General features: G+C 36.6%; 1 protein-coding gene across 2 annotated transcripts in view; it reads right to left on the bottom strand.

The window, feature by feature from the left end:
• Nucleotides 1-1,342: 1,342 nt before the first annotated feature.
• MELK (maternal embryonic leucine zipper kinase) overlaps nucleotides 1,343-19,874 on the bottom strand; it is a 79,011-nt gene continuing 60,479 nt past the window's right edge. For both annotated transcript variants that reach the window (XM_082642426.1, XM_082642427.1), the window contains exons 13-18: nucleotides 18,801-18,923; nucleotides 11,622-11,853; nucleotides 10,513-10,609; nucleotides 9,057-9,225; nucleotides 4,137-4,240; nucleotides 1,343-1,903 (exon numbers count right to left, since the gene is read on the bottom strand). In XM_082642426.1, the coding sequence (XP_082498552.1) occupies nucleotides 1,726-1,903; nucleotides 4,137-4,240; nucleotides 9,057-9,225; nucleotides 10,513-10,609; nucleotides 11,622-11,853; nucleotides 18,801-18,923 (903 nt within the window). In that variant the 3' untranslated portion in view covers nucleotides 1,343-1,725. The remainder of the gene's footprint in view (nucleotides 1,904-4,136; nucleotides 4,241-9,056; nucleotides 9,226-10,512; nucleotides 10,610-11,621; nucleotides 11,854-18,800; nucleotides 18,924-19,874) is intronic.

The raw sequence follows: 19,874 nt of genomic DNA, 5'->3' as shown, positions 1-19,874 counted from the left end.
CCCAAATATCCATAAACTGATAAATGGATAAATACAATGTGATATATCCATACAATGGAATATCATTCAGCAGTAAAACAGAATGAAGTACTAAAATATGCTACAACATGATCAATCTTGAAAATATTATGCTAAGCTGAAAGAAGCCAGACTCAAAAGGCCAAATATTATATGATTCCATTTATACGAAATGTCCAGAGCAGTCAATCCATAAAGGCAGAAAGTAGATTAGTGGTTGCTAAGGGGCTGGTGTGGGGGGAGGAATTGGGAGTGACCACTGATGGGTATAGGGTTTCTCTTTCAGGTGGTGAAAATGTTCTAAAATTAGATTGTGGTGATGCTTGCACAAATGTGAATATACTAAAAACCACTGAATTGTACACTTTAAAGGGGTAATTTTATAGTATGTGAATTATATTTCAGTAAAGCTGTTATAAAAAAATTTAAACCCCTTGACAGTTCTCCTTTATCCAAACAGTTCAGTGGAGCCTTCAAGTTCCTTCAAGTTTTGCATCACTTACTTCCAGCTATATTTTCAACTCTCATCTCCTGCTATTTTCCCCTGCACCACCTTCTGCCTCCACCCTGAACACACAAAGCCATTTTATAATTCTACGCCTTTGCACATACCGTTCGTGCTGCCAAGAATGTCACACTCTGTCTTCTTTCTATTCAACTCTTACATATCCTTCAAGACCAAATACTGTTTCCTTCAAGAAATCATCCCTTACTCCTCCAGACAAAGCTACAAATACTGGTTGATGTATCTGCCTTGCGAATAGACTCTGAACTCCTTGAGTTTACTAGACAGTATCATCTTCAGCCCTAGAACCTAACGCTTGTAAAAACTTAGTAAACGTTTACTGAATAAATGAATGACAAAACATTCCCTCACTACTGACTAGAAACAGTGCTATTTTTTCTCCAACTAGTTTAATTGGTAGAATCCATACAAAGGTAACTTGAGCGCCGGCCTTTAGAGACCAATAAAGTGAAATAAAAATACAAATTTGAGGCCAACGCTGAGACTTAACGGAAAATTACTATAAAGTAACATTTCATGGGGGTTCATAGTCCAGATAGTTATCATTGTTGACTGAACATACATACTGAAGTCAATACTCTTTTATTCAACATATTAAATGTGTTGTTTAACTCTGGTAACCACAGCTGTGACTTAGTTAACGATCTCAATAAATCCTACTTAAATCAGAGACAGGAAAAAATTATGCAAATGAATTCTTATCTGTTTTTCTACCCAAGGCATATTTGATAACAGATAAAACATACTCCAAATAGTCTCTACTTAATAGTCAAGAAGCCATTTGAGGTTTTATTTGGATCAAAATCAAATACAAAGAAGAGGAGAAGCCTGCTATAGTCGCAAACGGTTTTATTTCAGAAAGAAATTACACATTAAAAGGAGACATAGTTAAGAGCTTACATTCATGTATGGAAGTGAATCTAAGAAAGTCAACAGTTATTAATATACAACGCACATGATTAAAAAAGACAGTAAGAGATAATGCCAGAGGGGCTTGCCTTAGATTCATCCATGAAATAATATCTTTTGTTTAAAAACAAAAAGATATTGGTCTTTAAGACAGCTCTTTAGAAACAAGTTCGTAGTTCCAGAGGACTTTAAAAATCAAACCCATCACACCAGGCTCCATGTAGGCTGTATCGCACCCATACTCATCAGGCAGGATGGAAACCATTCATCAATTAAACCTTGCAGCTAGACAGGATGTCTTCCACTAATCTCTTGTAAACCCAGGCATCACCCTTAAGCCGCTGCCTCCTGATACCCACCACGTCGGGTTTTTGAAGCTGGCACACTTCTAGCTCAAACTGCATTGTCACTTTGCCAAAATCTGACTGTGTTTGACACTTCAGTGTATAGCTGTGAAAAACAAGATAAGAAGCCAGTTAGCAGGAGAACCATGAATATTCTGTATAATACAAGAGATTTCTATAAGCCTCTAGGAGGCCAGTGGGGAAAATGAACCATTATTTCGTATTAGGCAATATAGTCCTGCCTACAGTTTCCAGATGACCTAGATATGCTTTAGTGATGGAGTATGACTGGTGTTTTCCCAAAAGCTAACCAGGATCTCAAAAAAGAATACAGATGAAAAGGCTTTACCAGAATTCTCCATTGCTCCAAAGAAAAGCCCTTTTTTAATAGCTATACACGCCATTCATGCTCAAGAAATCTTCCGGCATCCTTTATGCAAGTCTTTCAATGGTGTAATCTGTGAACATTAGGCCATTTCCACAATGTTCACAACAAAGGAAAGCAGAGGGAAGATTAAGAATATTTTATTTTGTGCCCTTCATCAGAAACTTCTGTCTTTCATGTAAATAAAGCTGAAGCCAGCAACCTGTCGGTAGGACACATGTTTCTGAGGTTTTTCTAACAGTAATAAGAGGTTATGATCATTACAACACTTTAGGGCAGAGTTATAAAAGAAAGTCCAATGAGACAGTACATTCCCATGGTTGAAACAAATGGCATATATAATTAGAACTGCCACATGAACTACTCTGATAATGGAAAGGCCCTGTCTATATGAAGCCTTCCACACATCTTAAGAAATAGGTATGGTTCCTGCAAAGTTGCATAAATTGAATTCATGTAAATCAACTTTTAATTTGTTTACATTATATTTTAGTTTTATTTAATTGTCTTACTGATCTTCAATAGATAAATACAAACAATAAACAATAGGATCAATTCTAAATTTCGGTTCCCTAAATATTTAGGGGCACACAATTAGGCACTGTTCCACGTAAATGGGGAAAAATTACTTGTATCTTTTTTGTATTACAAGGTGTATTAAAATATCATTCTTTTTCTTACTAACTTAGTTATGTCCTTTGGGGCTTGATCTATTAAAAATAAGCAGTTGCTATCAGAAATGCCATTAAGGTAAACCCTGTAGTTAAGGTTCCTGATGGGAAGATGAAGCATAGAGCAATTTAGTCATATCAAAGATAAAAAGTGATTTTTCCTCACTGGAAAAAGATAGTAATGGAATATAACCGAGATTAGTGACACCACATCACTGAGAAATTTAGCTTTTGTTATTCTGCTTTGTCACAAAGAAGGTAAAAACAAACAGAGAAGGTAAAAAGAAAAAAGAAGGATAAAGGCAGATCTTCGGGTGGATCAGGAAGTTTGAGGAACAGATTACTGGTGAATAGCCAGTTACCGATCTTATAGATTATACGCTGAAGGAAAAATAATCGAAAGCTTTCTAACACAGATTTGGCAAGAGGTTCTAACACTGTGGATAAACCCCAAGCACGAAGAACAGGTCAGAGTTAGATGTGATAAAATGATACCTAAAGAAGAAAGCCAGGGTTCACATAAGAGCACTTGCCAACATTTAGAGATAATGAAAAGTAAAATTACTTTTGCAAACGATTTTTCTTAAAATCTTACTCTATACTGACTGTTCCAATTAAATGCTTTTGTTAATCTACCAGTGGCTCTTCTTGTTAGTGCTTTAATAATGAAATTTTAAAGAGACATAACTAAGTGGAAATGTTTAGAAATATGAACATCTTAAGCAACCAGAAGATGTCTGGCTGTCCAGACCATGAGATCGTGACCAAGGAGGCTTTGATGGCAGTTCATTCAACAGTGGGAAACAGCTAAGGTGAAATAATTTTCTAAAGTAGTGAAAACCAGTTCTGTCACATAGAACGTCATAAAGAGAAGGAGTCTATATATATATATCCTTGATTTGTTTTAGGTGTCTCATAAATTTAGATTACAACTTATAAATATTATTGTAAAGCAGAACATCAAAGAAAAATAGAAGATGCAAAAGAAACTGGAAGCAGTTCAGATTTTCCTATTTTAAAAAGTCTAACTTTGAAAGTGGTGACAATATGGGCACTTTAAAAACTTCTATAGCTCATATAAAACAAAAGAGAATAAATTATGAACACAGACACTAACATAAAAGCTTTTTGGAAAAATGAGGCGAGAGAAATATATTTTTTAATTATGTTAAACAATTTATAATTTTTTAATTATATTAAAAACATAGGTTGAGAGGGGAATCAACCTATGTTTTCTCAAAGTTCAAAAGACGTCAAGTAATAGATCCAAGTGTGCTTCTTACCCCTTTTGTACAAAGTCAACATGCTTCTTTGGAAGAATAGACATTATTTCATTCAAGAGTTGATCTGGATTCACTAATCTGGTTGTAGTCACGTTATAGTGAGGCTTAAAAAAGAAAAAGAAGGGGTTAAGAAGTAAATCTTTACATCAACACAAAGACCATCCTACCTCATTTAGAGATCCCAAACTCCTCAACATAGTACCATTTCAAGTGGAAATATTTCAAGAAAAACACTGAAAGAATTTACAACCAACTCTTGGTAAGTTGGATTGAGATGGCACTGGGAAAGCTTGGATAAATCACATTTATTAGTAACTGCATCCATATCACCCTTTTTATATTTGCATCTTCCTCTCCTACCAATTTTTTAGTAAGTAAATAAATATTAAATAATGTCTATCTCTTTGAGCTCTACCTATTTCCCCCTTTCTACACGGTGATAAAGACTCCTGAAATGTAAACTGTGAAAAAACAAATGCCCTAGAAAATTTCACTTGTATATAGTTGCATGTGTTTCCTTAATTCTTTCTTGATCATTTAAGGAATTTTACAGAATCCCAGGCGGTGATTCTATGACAATTCTATGAAGGAATGAATATAACAAGTATCCCTTTAAAAAAGTAATGTCAAGTTATTTTTTTCTCATTCACTAACAGCATAATTCTCAGAAATAATTTCTTTTTTAAAATTAATTAATTAATTTTTGGCTGAGTTGGGTCTTTGTTGCTGCGCGTGGGCTTTCTCTAGTTGCAGCGAGTGGGGGCTACTCTTTGTTGCGGTGCGCGGACTTCTCATTGCAGTAGCTTCTCTTTGTTGCAGAGCACAGACCCTAGGCATGTGGGCTTCAGTAGTTGTGGCACGCAGGCTCATTAGTTGTGGCTTCACAGGCTCTAGAGCGCAGGCTCAGTAGCTGTGGTGCACGGGCTTAGTTGCTCCACAGCATGTAGGATCTTCCTGGACCAGGGCTTGAACCCGTATCCCCTGCATTGGCAGGCAGATTCTTAACCATTGCACCACCAGGGAAGTCCAGAAATAACTTCATTCTTAATTAGTATCTATCCATCCATTCATTCAACAACTATTTATTGACGGCTTACTAGGTGCCAGGCACTGTTTTACTTTTTAATTTTAACTTTTAAAATTATTATTATTATTTTTTGGCCACACCATGTGCCTTACAGGGGATCTCAGTTCCCCCACCAGGGACTGAATCCGGGCCACGGCAGTGAAAGCCCGGAATCCTAACCACTAGACCACCAGGGAACTTCCCCAGGCACTGTTTTAATAGGTTTTGGAGACAGAATAAAATCCCTACCTTTCTAGCAGTACCTTCACTGTCAAATAAAATTATACTTTCTATGTCTTTCAGATTTCAGTTCTTTTTATAAATAACAAAATGCTGAGGTTAGAAAAGACCCAACTACCTTTCTTTTCACATTAAGAACCTATGACCCAAAGAAGAGCTATAAGTTTCTTAAGATGGGGTTTCCCAAAATGTGATAAAAATAATAACTGGAGTTATACAATATAACTCTAAGTGGTACATGGATAAATATTTTTATTTTAATATTTATATATTTGTTCCAATCAGATTTAGCAAAATATGATTAGAAAAACTAATGACATATGGTTTCCTTTAAAATAAATACAAGTTTTTAAAAAGTTAGTCATCTTGGGGCTTCCCTGGTGGGGCAGTGGTTAAGAATCCGCCTGCCAATGCAGAGGACATGGGTTCGAGCCCTGGTCCGGGAAGATTCCACATGCCGCAGAGCAACTAAACCCACGCGCCACAACTACTGAGCCTGTGCTCTAGAGCCCGGGAGCCACAACTACTGAGCCCACGTGCCACAACTACTGAAGCCCGCGCACCTAGAGCCCATGCTCCACAACAAGAGAAGCCACCGCAACGAGAAGCCCGTGCACCGCAACAAAGAGTAGCCTCCGCTCGGCACAACTAGAGAAAGCCCGTGCACAGCAACGAAGACCCAACACAACCAAAAATAAATAAATAAATAGACAGATAAACAAACAAATAAATAAATAAATAAAGTTAGTCATCTCGATTGTGGTGGTGGTTTCACAGGTACATATATAATGCCAAATTATATTAACTGTACATTTTTAATATATGCAGATTATTGCATGTCAATTATACCTCTATAAATCTGCTTTTAAAATGCATCATATAAAGAAAGTACCAGATAAATAACAGTGCAGATGATATGCTGATATGCCAACATGAAGGTGACTGTCAAATGACTAGAGTTCAGGAACCTCAGCTTCAAGTTATAAAAGGAACAAGTGGCACAGCTATGACAGGCCCCCCTGTCTCTTGGCCTCCAATCCAGGACTTTTTCACCAAATTAGATTGGTTTTTTCAAGATAATAACAAACTGAACACTTTCAAATCACAATTCAAGTGATTCCTTTGTAAAATAAAGAAATAATCCTATTTTATCTATTTAAATTTCAGACTTTTATAGATTGCTTCCTAAAAGAGGGCTTAACTACATATGATTCGCTACCTTAAAAAATTAAGGTGTTCTTTGTACCACCTTTTTTTCCTTTTGGTCGCACCGTGTAGCATGCTAGATCTTAGTTCCTTAACCAGGGATCAAACCCGTGCTCCCTGCAGTGGAAGCACAGAGTCTTAACCACTTAACAGCCAAGGAAGTCCCTTTGTACCATCCTTTTAACTTTTCTGTAAGTTTATAATTTTTTAATTTAAGAACTAGGTGTGGACTTCTCTGGTGGCTCAGTGGTTAAGCATCCACCTGCCAATGTAGCGGACACAGGTTCAAGCCCTGGTCCAGGAAGATACCACATGCTGCAGAGCAACTAAGCCCGTGTGCCAAAACTACTGAGCCTATGTTCTAGAGCCCGTGAGCCACAACTACTGAGCCCGCGTGCTGCAACTACTGAAGCCCACGCACCTAGAGCCTGTGCTCCACAACAAAGAGAAGCCACCGCAATGAGAAGCCTGTGCACCACAACGAAGAGTAGCCCCCGCTCTCACAACTGGAGAAAAAGCCCGCACGCAGCAACAAAGACCCAATGCAGCCATAAATAAATAAATAAATAAAAGAAAAGAAAAGAACTAGGTGGTAAATGAGGATAATCTCCTAAAGTAAGTCTTTCAGTTCTGAAAAACTTAAAACATTATAAAGGGTTAAAGATCCAAAGTCAGATAAAGCTTCAGATCTTAGGTGTGTGCTAATTACAACTGTGGTTCTGCTACATTGGGGTTAAAATGCTCAACAATGATAATAATAATGATACTTGACACTGGAACACCTTATATGTAGAAAGCATTTCATATGCAATATAGCATCTCATACAGTCTCATTTATATATCCCAGCTCTGTGAAGCTGCCAGGATAGACACTGTCTCCAGTTTTAACAAATAAAAAAATTGAGATAGTCAGAGATAAAATGACTTATCCAAGCTACACTGTATGAAGCTGAGGCTACAACCCAGGCTTCTCATTCCCAATCTTGTGATTTTTCTCCTACATCCTGGAAGTACTGGGAAATATCTAGAAAGCCAACTAATATCACAGCAGTTCCTACTGAAAAATGCATTCAAGTTCCAAATAATTTACATTGGTGAACATTTTTAGAATATCATCTATTAGTATTTGATAACCACTGAGCTTCTCAATAATGTATATAATTGGATAAGTTTCCTTAATTTTTATTTAATATTTTCAGAGAAATGACACCATGATTTTCATAATCCCAACATCAGGGTATGAAATACCTCACAACTGTCTCCAACTAGAGAACTCTTAGAATAAAAAGATAAAATATGCCTAATAAACAGCCATATGCAACATAAAACTCCAGTGCATTATGTAAGTTCAACAAGGTAGCAAATACTAATGGAGAAGTCCTATATTCTCTCACTTTAAGACAGGACATAAATGGGATCTCAGAACATTCTCCCCTGAAGCACCCTTCCACCCAGCAGCTCAGCATTTTTCTTCCTCCAAACCTGCCTAGATTTGCTCAAAATGAGACTCTCAGTGCAAAATCTAAACACAGACCCAGTCCCCAAATCATGGGGAACACCACCATCTGCTCTTCCCTCCTCTGGGCCCCACACCTCTTGGAACATGTTTTTATTACAGCAATAAGCCCCATGGATCAGAGCAACATCCCTGCCTGTTTTCACTGCCGCTCTATGAGTTCCTCAAAGACATGAGCTGTCTCTTATTCTTCCCTTCACCTCTTACTTCCCCCAAACAAAAATATCATTCATTAGTTGTTTGAGTGAACGCTCAGAGAGAATCCAAGAGAGTAAGAAGTACTTTATATCTACTAATCACTTCTTTTTCTTTTCCTATCCCCACCAAATATACTGTCCACACCACTGACACATTAAACATGCTCTAAAAACATAATAGGTCTGTCAAGTAAGGTCCAAACGTCTTAGCCAGCCTATTTTCCTGACCTGTTGCTATTTTCCTCACACACAACACACTCAAAGTTCAAATTAACTTCCCATGCATTCAGATATTTCGTGAGGGCCTACAAAGGTACCCATGTGTCAGGGACTCTCCTATGTACCAGAGATAGGACAACTGACCTCAAGCCCCCATCCTTAAGGCAGTTCCTTATATATGCCCCATGCTTCCCCACCTCCTCTTTTGCCTCTGTGCTTAATCCCCCTACGTGAACTTTAATATTTGAATTTTAGTTATTTGCTCCTCCAAAGGAGCAACTGTATCTAATTTACCTCTGCATTCTCAAAGCCCACTGCATAGTAACATGTATATTTTAGGTGCTCAAAAAATATGTATTAAATAAATTAAAAATACTAATCAATTCATTCATTCAGTAGTTTCCTTTAAAAAAAAAAAGTAGTTCAGTTAGCAGTCAGCTTCTAAAATCCATATTAAAGAATTCCAGTCCACTTACCTTTAGTCTTCTTGGCCCATCTTTGGCCGAGCCCTTCCTTTTGCTCCTGGTAAGCACAGTGATAACCTTATCCAACCCCTTCTCAAGGCTCCCAAACACTTTGGTTCCTTTTCTTTTTGGAGTATCCTCTACATGTACTTGGTTAAGGTTGAGTTCCACTGAGCGACACCTTAAAAAAAAAAAACAATGAACCCATGAGTAAGAGTTGGACTTCCTGACTGTTGGGTCCCTCACAGAGGTACATTTGTCCTGGCTGTTAGGTGCACCTCATTCAGGTATGCCTGGCCAAGCCATCTTACTCTTCCTCAGGGAGCACAAAAGCCATCTTCCACTGAAATGTAGCCATCAACTTTCCCCCAAGTCAACTATCAAAACTATTTTTCCCTTACCTTTTTTTTTAGTGTCAAATATATAGAAAAGTTGAACAAAAAGTATAATAACCATCCATATATCCTTCTAGAGTCAACAACTGTTAATATTTTGCCACATTTGCTTTCTCTACATATATATAATAAATACATTAAAAATATGTACATCAAAGTAATCCATCTGAAGATATCACAACCCTTGGGACTTCCCTGGTGATCCAGTGGGCAAGACTATGTGCTCCCAATGCAGGAGGCCTGGGTTCAATCCTTGGTCGGGGAACTAGATCCCACATGCATGCGGCAACTAAGAGTTCGCCTGCTGCAACTAAGAGTCTGCGTGCCACAGCTAAGAGTCCACACACCGCAACTAAGAGTCCGCATGCCGCAACTAAAAGACCCCACACGCCGCAACTAAAGATCCTGCATGCCGCAGCAAAGATCCCGCATGCTGCAACTAAGACCTGGCACAGAATGAATGAATGAATGAATATTAAAAAAGATATCACAACCTTTTACTCTGAAACACTTCAGCATACATCGCCAGTGAATAAGGACATCTTCCTACATAACCACAATATCATTATGATATCAAGAAAATTAATAAAAATGCCATGGCATCTAATATCTAGTTCACATTCTAATTCTCCCAATTATCCTCAAAATGGAGCCTGCTCAAAAAAAAATAGCTATAAAAGATAATGAAAGGTCACCTATGCTGCAGACCTGTTTGTACAAGAGGAATGGGCTTTACCTGAAGCACCCTTTAGGATCTTTAATATTTGAGTGACTGCTGTTTGTTACTGGATGTCTATACTCCACTGGCAGAAGTGTAGGGAAAGATGGGCCTCAGCACAGGAACTGTATTTTAAGTTAAGGTGCCAGTCGTACTGCTGATGAGTCTCACAATTCCACCCTGAGAAAGGCAGTGGCAACAGCCTCAGTAATGACCACAGACCACGTTCATACAGACATTCCTATAGTCCCTGACAGAATCTACATGATGGTTTACCTTAAGTGGGTTTATCATATATGAAAAAAGGAAATCTGGTTACATATACTAAACAAACTATACAAAACTGAACACTTACCGCCTCTCAGGGCTAATGACACCTGTTATTAACTTCTCTGTTCCTGCTGAATTTACTGGCATTTTAACTGGGGTCTCTTTCAGGCACTGGTTTCTAGCTATTAGAAAAACAACAAACACAAACCATATGTAGCTGACATGCTATAGTTTCAAATTTTCCATCTATAATGCATATATCACCGCATTTATTGGCTCAGAAATATTGTAATCACTTGCCCAGTGATGTTAAGGCTCTAATCCTTTAAAGAAATGTTTCCAGATGATTTATAATAAAAACAAAATCATTTTGCCTTACATGTGTGGCTCTTCTTTTTCTTCACTGTAAAACTGAGGCCATGCTTATGATTTTATCACAAATATCATGTGAAAAATATAAATAGATCACATAAATAATATTTCATGATTACTGATTCTCCTTTCTATAAATAAAAGTCAATCTGTATTTATGCCTTTAATGAATATACTACTGAGAGGTGTTAATTCAATTCATAGCCCTTTCAACTCCTATCAGGCAAAGAGAATAGTCCCCTGTGAAAGCTGACAAAAGTTATTAAAGAGATTGTAAGCTTTGGTTATTTTTATATTCCCTATTCCAAAATTTGGTGTTTTATTCTAGTAGGGTATTTGTATACCAGATAGTTTGTGACAAACCTGCATTAACAAATCTGGTAACTACTCATTAGTTAACTTTTTGTTCATGATCTAAAAGTACACCAATGAGAGATAATAATATTCACTTCATAATAAATATAAGATTACAAGCTTTTAAAAACAGATCGGGGGTTTTGTTTCGTTTGACCATTACTCTCTATGACCATACAGCATTACTCTCACTGGTTCCATAAGAACAAGAAAATAAAATTAATCAACAATATCTATCAAAACAGTTTTCATCTTTGTATACTGAGAGTATACAAAAAATTTGAAGGTGATTAATATGCTTTCATTTCAACTAATGCAAATAACATATGCTTAAAAAGCAGCTTGGCTTCTCCTAGCAATTCCTGAGAGCATTGCTAGCCATTTCTGACCTGCTATATGTTTATTTAGCATGATAAGAAGAAGGAATTTCAAGATGTTTTACCACTGTTTAATCTACACAGCAAATACCTTTTGAGGGTGTACTGTAATGATTTGGTGTAGTGAGTATTTCTCTTTTATGCTGGTTCTTATTAACTGGAGTCTTTGGCTCAGGAAATGAAAAGCACTCGTCATTCTTCACAGCAGACTTAGGAGTATATACATTCTCTTTGTTCTTTAATTTATTGGCAGATGCTGTGCATAATACTGGAGTTAATGATTTAGATTCCAGACCATTTGACTCTGTCCAATGCTTGGCAAACTGGAAAATAAAAGTTACTGGATAAAGCACACTGAAGAAGAAACGTCAATTTCTTTACAACGTGCCTTAATCATTTGCAAATTACCTTGCACCATTTTTATTAAAATGAAACACTATCAAAAGGATATTATGGGCAATACCAGGAAATTTGAAAATGTATATTCAGTTCTCTTTAGTACATGTAGATCACTTTAGGCTGTTCTATTGACAGGTAATTTTCAACATGTTTTGGGCCGTATTTAACCAAACATACCCAGATTCTAGGCAATTGAGGATGGGCACATATAAATCCCTAAGAATTGCTTCCCATACCTGGACTGCCAGTTTGTCTCTAATATGTAACAAGAAATAAAAGTTTAGTCAATGACTGGCTCAGAAAAACCATGTTAAAATACTCTAACAGAAATGTTGGATAGAAAATATACTTTAATCCTTTAAAATTTATGGTCGAGCTTGCAAAAAAGATAGGAAAATCCTCAGAGGCCAAACTAAAAATAGGAGCAGGAATTCAGAGATGTAATCAAGGCTGAAACTGTCTGCTGCCCTAAGGGCATCTACCTACTCTCTCATATAATCTACAGTAGGAGTAGATTAGACTCACGCACAGTGCTAAATTAGAGCCAAAGCTCCCATGTAAAGCCAGGAGGGGCTATAACTAAAATGAAAGGGTGAATTAAATGTAAACCTGCCCTGCAAAGGACTCGGTAGGAAAACGTGTCTGTCCTGGCCATGGCTCTGGAGGAGAAAAGAGAGTTTCCTTTAATAAGTTTTAAGTTGCCACAGGACAGTCTTCACAAAGGTTTGGAGCCCAAATTCATACTACCTGCATGATCCCCAGAACTTTCAAGCCTAGAATTTGATTTAAAGTAGTCCTAGTCCTAAACTGGTTGTGTTCCAGGAACGTGACAGGACAGAAGCAAACACAATTCCTAGCTGAAAGAAAAGCTTCAATCCAACACAACCCAAGACCTCAACCCTTAATCCAAGCTTCGAAGAATTCGCACAGAGTCCCAAGAAAAATGAGCCTATTAAAAAAAAAAATGCGGGCTTCCCTGGTGGCACAGTGGTTGAGAGTCCGCCTGCCGATGCAGGGGACACGGGTTCGTGCCCCGGTCCAGGAAGATCCCACATGCCGCAGAGCGGCTAGGCCCGTGAGCCATGGCCGCTGAGCCGGCACGTCCGGAGCCTGTGCTCCGCAACGGGAGAAGCCACAACAGTGAGAGGCCTGCGTACCAAAAAAAAAAAAAAAAAAAAGCCAAAAGATACAAACACCATGAGCAAAAGTCAGCAGAAAAAAATAAACAAAAGGATCAGACCCATAAAGATGTCAGATACTGAAATTACCAAGTAGAGAATATAAATATGTTCATATGTTTAAAATAATAAAAGAAATTGAAAACATGAAGAGGAATGTTAAAGCAGTTTTGAAAAAGAATAAAAATCTCTAGAAATAAAAAACATAATGATAAAAATGAAAAATTCAATAGACATGTCAAATAACAGATTAGATAGAAATGAAAAAAAGAATGTGAATGTGAAATTAATCTGAAATGATCTAGAATGCAGGCCAGAGAGAAAGATATGGGATATATGAAAGAGAGTTTAAAATAAATGGAAAATGAAATTTAATGGTCTAACATATGCCTATTCTAAGTCCAGAGATAGATAATAAAGACGATGAAAAAGCAGCAATTATTCAAGCAATTTTCCAAAATTGATTAAAGATACAAATCCTCAAATACAGGAAACACAATGAATCATAAACAAGATAAATAAAAAGAAATCCATATCTGTATTTACTAGGCTGTACAACTCTAGAGGACACTACCCACAGAGACAGTAACCCTAACAGTGAGACTGCAGAACACCAAAAACAAAGAGAAAATCCTAAAAAGAGCCAGGGAGAAGACTAACTAGAAAGGAACCTGACTGACAGAGATTTCTCAATGGTAACAACAGAAGCAAGAAGAGAGTGGAATAATATCTTCAAACTGCAGAGTGTAAAATAACTGATAAACTAGAAATCAATACAGAAGGAAACTACATTCCAAAAATGAAAGTGAAATAAAGACAATTTTAGCCCATTTAGAAAGAGTGTTTGCCATCAACTGTGACTTCCACTAAAGGAATTTTTAAAGGATGTACTCCAGGAAGAAGAAAATAATTTTAGAATGAAGGTTTGAGAGATAAGAAGGGTAAGTAAACAAAAGAAAATGTGAGTCAATCAAATAAATACTGATAGTATACATTCTAAAAATAATATGTAATTTATGAAGTTAAAAATGTATAGAGCTAAAAACAAATTGTACCACAGTTATGCAAGATGTAACTACTGGGGCTTCCCTGGTGGCTCCGTGGTTAAGAATCCGCCTGCCAATGCAGGGCACACGGGTTCGAGCCCTGGTCCAGGAAGATCCCACATGCCGCAGAGCAACTAAGCCCATGCACCACAACTACTGAGCCTGTGCTCTAGAACCCGCGAGCCACAACTACTGAGCCCACGTGCCACAACTACTGAAGCCCACGCGCCTAGAGCCTGTGCTCTGCAACAAGAGAAGCCACTGCAACGAGAAGCCCACGCACTGCAACAAAGAGTAGCCCCCGCTCACCTCAATTAGAGAAAGCCTATGCACAGCAACGAAGACCCAACGCAGCCAAAAAATAAATACATTTTTCAAAAAAAAAAGATGTAACTAGTGGAGAAAAATGAGTGAAAGGTCCAAGAGACCTCCGTTTACTACTTTTGTAACTTTCTGTGAATATATAAAGATTTCAGAACGGAAAGCTAAAAAAAATAGATAGCTAAAATACTGACATATCAATAGTATTTAGTAATCTAAGAGAGGGTGATCAGAGATTAGTGTTCTAAGGATTTCATATGTTTAGAAGAAAAGTAAAGATACAGATTAACTTTTTATTTGGTTAAGTTAAATAGCATGTTAGATTAAATATTAAAATAAAATAGAAACCAATGGAATGAAGGGAAAAATTGACATAAGAAACAAGAAATATAGGAAAAAAATACAGAAAAAGTGGGACAAATAGAAAGCACAAAATAAGACGGCAGATACACAATAAGAACATTAGTAACCAAAATAAATGTAAATTTGGTAAGCTCTCACTTGAAAGACAAAGATTTTCAGTTTGCATACCAAATCTAGCTATATGTTGTTTTTTAAGAGATATACCTAGGGGGAGTGGAGGAGGGATGGATTGGGAGTTTGGGATTAGTAGATGTAAACTATTATATATAGAATGGATAAACAACAAGATCCTACTGTATAGCACAGGTAACTATATTCAATATCCTGTGATAAACCATAATGGAAAAGAATCTGAAAAAGAATGTGTGTAGGTATAACTGAATCACTTTGCTGTACAGCAGAAATTAACACAACATTGTAAATCAACTATACTTCAAAAAAGTCATTTAAAATCTTAAAAAAAAAGAGATACCTAAAATGTAAGGGCATGAAAGGTTGAAAATAAAAAGATAAAAAAATATAAACCAAGCAAATAACAACAAAAAAAAATCAATACAGCTATCTTAATATCAGAGAAACAAATAGACTTCACGGAGAAACATATAACTAGTAATAAAGAGGATCACTATAAATGATAAAAGGTTCAATTCACCAGAATAAAAATTCTAAACTTGTATGCTAATTATATACCTTCATACATATATATATGAAGCAAAAATAGAACTACAAGAAGAAAATGACAAACTACCATCCCATTAGAAGATTTTTAACATATCCCACTCTCAAGCAGATAAGTTTACGGGTCAAGCAGACAAAATATTAGTACGGACGTAGAAGATTTAACAACAGAATTTAATAAGATTGGTCTAATAGAAAAATAAAGGCAGAAAATAACAAAATGGAAACTAAAATATAATAGAATCAATAAGGCCAGAAGTTGGTTCTTTGAAAAGACTAATAAAATGGACAAAACTCTGGTAAGACTGATCCAAAAAATGAAAGAGCTGCAATAAACAAATACACTTCAGCAATGAAAAGGGGGACATAAACACAGATACTACAGATATTAACAAGATCATAATATCCTCCTGTTGATTTTATGCCAAAACATTTTTTAAAACTTGTACGAAATGGACACTAGAAAAACAAAATTCACCAAACTGATGAAAAAAAATTGAAATACTGCGTAGTCCTATAAACACAAAAGAAATTGAATCAGTAGTTGACTAGCTTCTCACAGAAACATTCCAGGCCCAGATAGTTACATAATAAGTTCTATCATACATTCAAGGAAAATATAATTAATAGCTCTTAAAAACCATTCCAGAGGGCTTCCCTGGTGGCGCAGTGATTGAGAGCCCGCCTGCCGGTGCAGGGAACACAGGTTCGTGCCCCGGTCCAGGAGGATCCCACATGCCGTGGAGTGGCTGGACCTGTGAGCCATGGCCGCTGAGCCTGCGCATCCGGAGCCTGTGCTCCGCAATGGGAGAGGCCACAACAGTGAGAGGCCCGCATACTGCAAAAAAAAAAAAAAAAAAAAAATTCCAGAGAATAAAAAAGAAACAATATGTCCCAAGTCATTTTCAAAGACTAGTTATAATCTTAATGTCAATCAGATATGATTAATATAAGATGGGATGGGATGCAAAAACTGGAGAAGAAAGCCTTTCACTCTTTATTCAGCTGTTCCATATTGTTTGAATTTTTTACAAGATGAATGTATCTATGTATTACTTATGTATCAATAATAATAAAATTAAAGTTTTCAAAAGAAAAAAATCATATAAGAAAGAAGATAATAGGCCAATCTTATATAAGAACATAGACGCAAAAAAACTAAACAAAATGTTAGTAAACTAAACCCAGCAATGTATAAAAAAGATAGTAATACATCATGACAAACTGGGCTTATCTAAAGAATGCAAGATTGGTTTAACATCAAATCTATTAATATAACATATACTACATTAACAAATGGAAAGAACAAAACCAGATGATTATCTCAACAGATGAATTCTATCTAACCTTTTTTCTGCAACAAAGATTCATAATTTTTAAACAAATCTTAGCAAACCAGGACTAGATGAAAAAAAGGTCTTAATCTGAAAAATATGGGGTCGGGGGGCACAGAGGGGAGAGAGGGAAAAGAAGGATAAGGGAAAGGAGAACAGGGAGGGGGAAGGGGAAAGGGGAGGGAAAAAGAGAGAACAAACATCATATTGAATGATAAAATATTAGAAGCATCATTCTACAACTGGGAAGAACAGAAGAATGCTTACTATACTGCTAGGACTACTAAGTGCAGTAATAAAAAGATATTAAAGGCATAAGAACTGGAAAGGAAGTAACAAAACTGTCATCCATAGATGATATAATTTTCTACAACACTCAAAAGGATATACAGGGCTTCCCTGGTGGCACAGTGGTTGAGAGCCCGCCTGCCGATGCAGGGGACACAGGTTCGTGCCCCGGTCCGGGAAGATCCCACATGCCGCGAAGCGGCTGGGCCCCGTGAGCCATGGCCGCTGGGCCTGCGCGTCCAGAGCCTGTGCTCCGCAGTGGGAGAGGCCACAACAGTGAGAGGCCCGCATACCGCAAAAAAAAAAAAAAAAATGTGATTTAAAAAAACCTACCATTCCCAATAGCAATAAAAAACAAAAGTACTCAGGAATAAATCTAGTAAAAGATATGTAAGATCATTTTAGAGAAATTTATAAAATTTTATTGAAAGCAATTAACTAAAACCTAATAAATAGAGAGGTATACTGTGTTTACAGATAGGGGGATTTGAGGATATAGACTTCAATTTTTCCCAGGTTGAATCCTAGAGTCAATGTAACTTCAATTTTTAAGTGTATGTACAATTTATCAAAATGATTCTAAAATGTATATGGAAATGCAAAGGAGCAAGAATAGACATTCTTAAAGAAGAAGAAGATGGGAGCAAATTGGCCATCCAGATAAAAGAAATATTATAAAACTAAAGAAATAAGACACATGGTATTCGTACAAATAAACCAATAAAACAAAATATTTCTCAGAAGCAGACACACTTATATATCAACTTGATATATGACAGAAGTGCCACTGTAGATCAGTGCAGAAAGACTGGACTTGTCAATGGTGCTGGCACAACTGATTATAAAAGGGAAAAATTGATTCCCTACCTCATACCATACAAGAGAATTAATTCTCCACAGACTAAAGACTTAATGTGAAAGGAAAAGCTTTAAAACTTTTAGAAGCAAGATATGTGAATGCATTTATGACTTCTGTAAAATGATTTCTTTTAAAATACACAAAAATTATAAGCCATAAAGGAAAATACTGACAACCTGTAACATTAAAATTAATGACTTCTGCCATCAAAGTAAAAAGACAAGTGACAAACTCAGACAATATACCTGCAACACACAACCAACAAAGGATTAAAATTAAAATTAAATTAAGAACTTCCTCAATACCACCAAGAAAAAAGAAACAATCCAACAGAAACATAGGCAAAGTACATTAAAAAAGCCATTTCATAAAACAGGAAAAACCATTGGCTGATTAATATGAAAAGATACATAAATAACCAGAAAAGTACAAATTAAAACCACAGTGAGATATCACTTTACACTCACCAGATTAGAAAATATTAAATAACAAAAAATATCAAGTATTGATAAGTTTGTGGAGCAAGAGGGACATGTAAATTATACCTCATTTTTTAAAGAGGAGGGGAGGGAAGGGAAGGAAAAAAGAGTGGTGAAGTGCTCCAAAATGGAATCTTGGCTTTCTTCAACTTAGAAATAATTGGCTTCCCTTTCATTTATATTCCAACAATCTCCCATTAATATTTTCAATGGCTTAGGAATTCATTAAATTTGCAAGCACAAACTAGATCTTATGTTAGAGCCTATATATTTTTTATAATTGAGATAACATATTCTACTTTAAACAGTAATAAAAATAACCAACCTGTGGTGTTTGTGGAGTAGCCACACCTGTTGATGAAATATCTTCACACCATTCATAGTCTATTAATCCAGCCACATAATTTTCATCACTGGTGATCACATCTTCTAGACTCAGATTCTTTGGCTATTCAAAATAGAAGAACTCAGAAACAACACCACCATGATTCAATTTTAAAAGAGTATATTGCAGGCACAGGGCAAGGTCCTTGAAGCAGAAACAAATGAGAGACAGTAGACTGAAGGAGATCACCACCCAAAACAGGAAGTCAAAATTTTTTAATTCAAATTATTAGATAGGAGAATCTCTGACTCTCAAACAAGATGCCTTGGAACATTCTTATGTTATATGGGAATCTACTTAGCATATCATTATCAGACAATCACTGTAACACCAGACAAATAACTCTTTTGCAAATCTATAAATAAGAAGCTCTCTGACAAAGTAGAAGATGGAAGGGACTCTGAAATACAGGTTTCTTGGTTGCAAGAACATACTGAGTAGCTTGCAATTTCTACTAGGAATAAATTAGACTTACGAAAGATCTCCTGGAGACAGGCTATTTGGGGTCCTATGCTAATAATACCACCAGTCATTCCCCCTCAAAAAACTAGAAGTACACTAGATATACCCTAAATTCTAAGACTATGGAGTATAGTTGGATTTTTTATTTTTCACTCCTTTCCTTTCCTTCAATATCTAGTTAGCCTGGCCAAGCAACTGTACTTGAATTTCTTACATTCCATCCTTTCTTTCTAATTTTCTGATTCAAGGACAAATCTTCTCATACCCAATCTTCCCACCCTCACAACCAGGGGTGACAGAGTTCTCCAGGGTTGTCAATTACCATCAACTAGAACTAGCTACATGGAGTGCTAGGCTGAGAAAAATACTAAAGCTAAGTCTATGCCCAGTGGGGAAAAGCACAGTGTCATATGAATGAAGGCTGTCAGGGTACTGCAGTAGAGAATAAAGGCACATAAACATCCCTGACTGAACAATTCTATATACAACTGGATGAACTCTGAAAATCAGTCATGTTGGTGACATGTCATGTCTTGCTCAAAAACCCAGTTT

Source organism: Mesoplodon mirus (assembly GCF_964341445.2).
Source record: "Mesoplodon mirus genome assembly, chromosome: 1".
Lineage (NCBI taxonomy): Eukaryota > Metazoa > Chordata > Mammalia > Artiodactyla > Ziphiidae > Mesoplodon > Mesoplodon mirus.
This window is presented reverse-complemented; position numbering and strand designations above follow the sequence as displayed.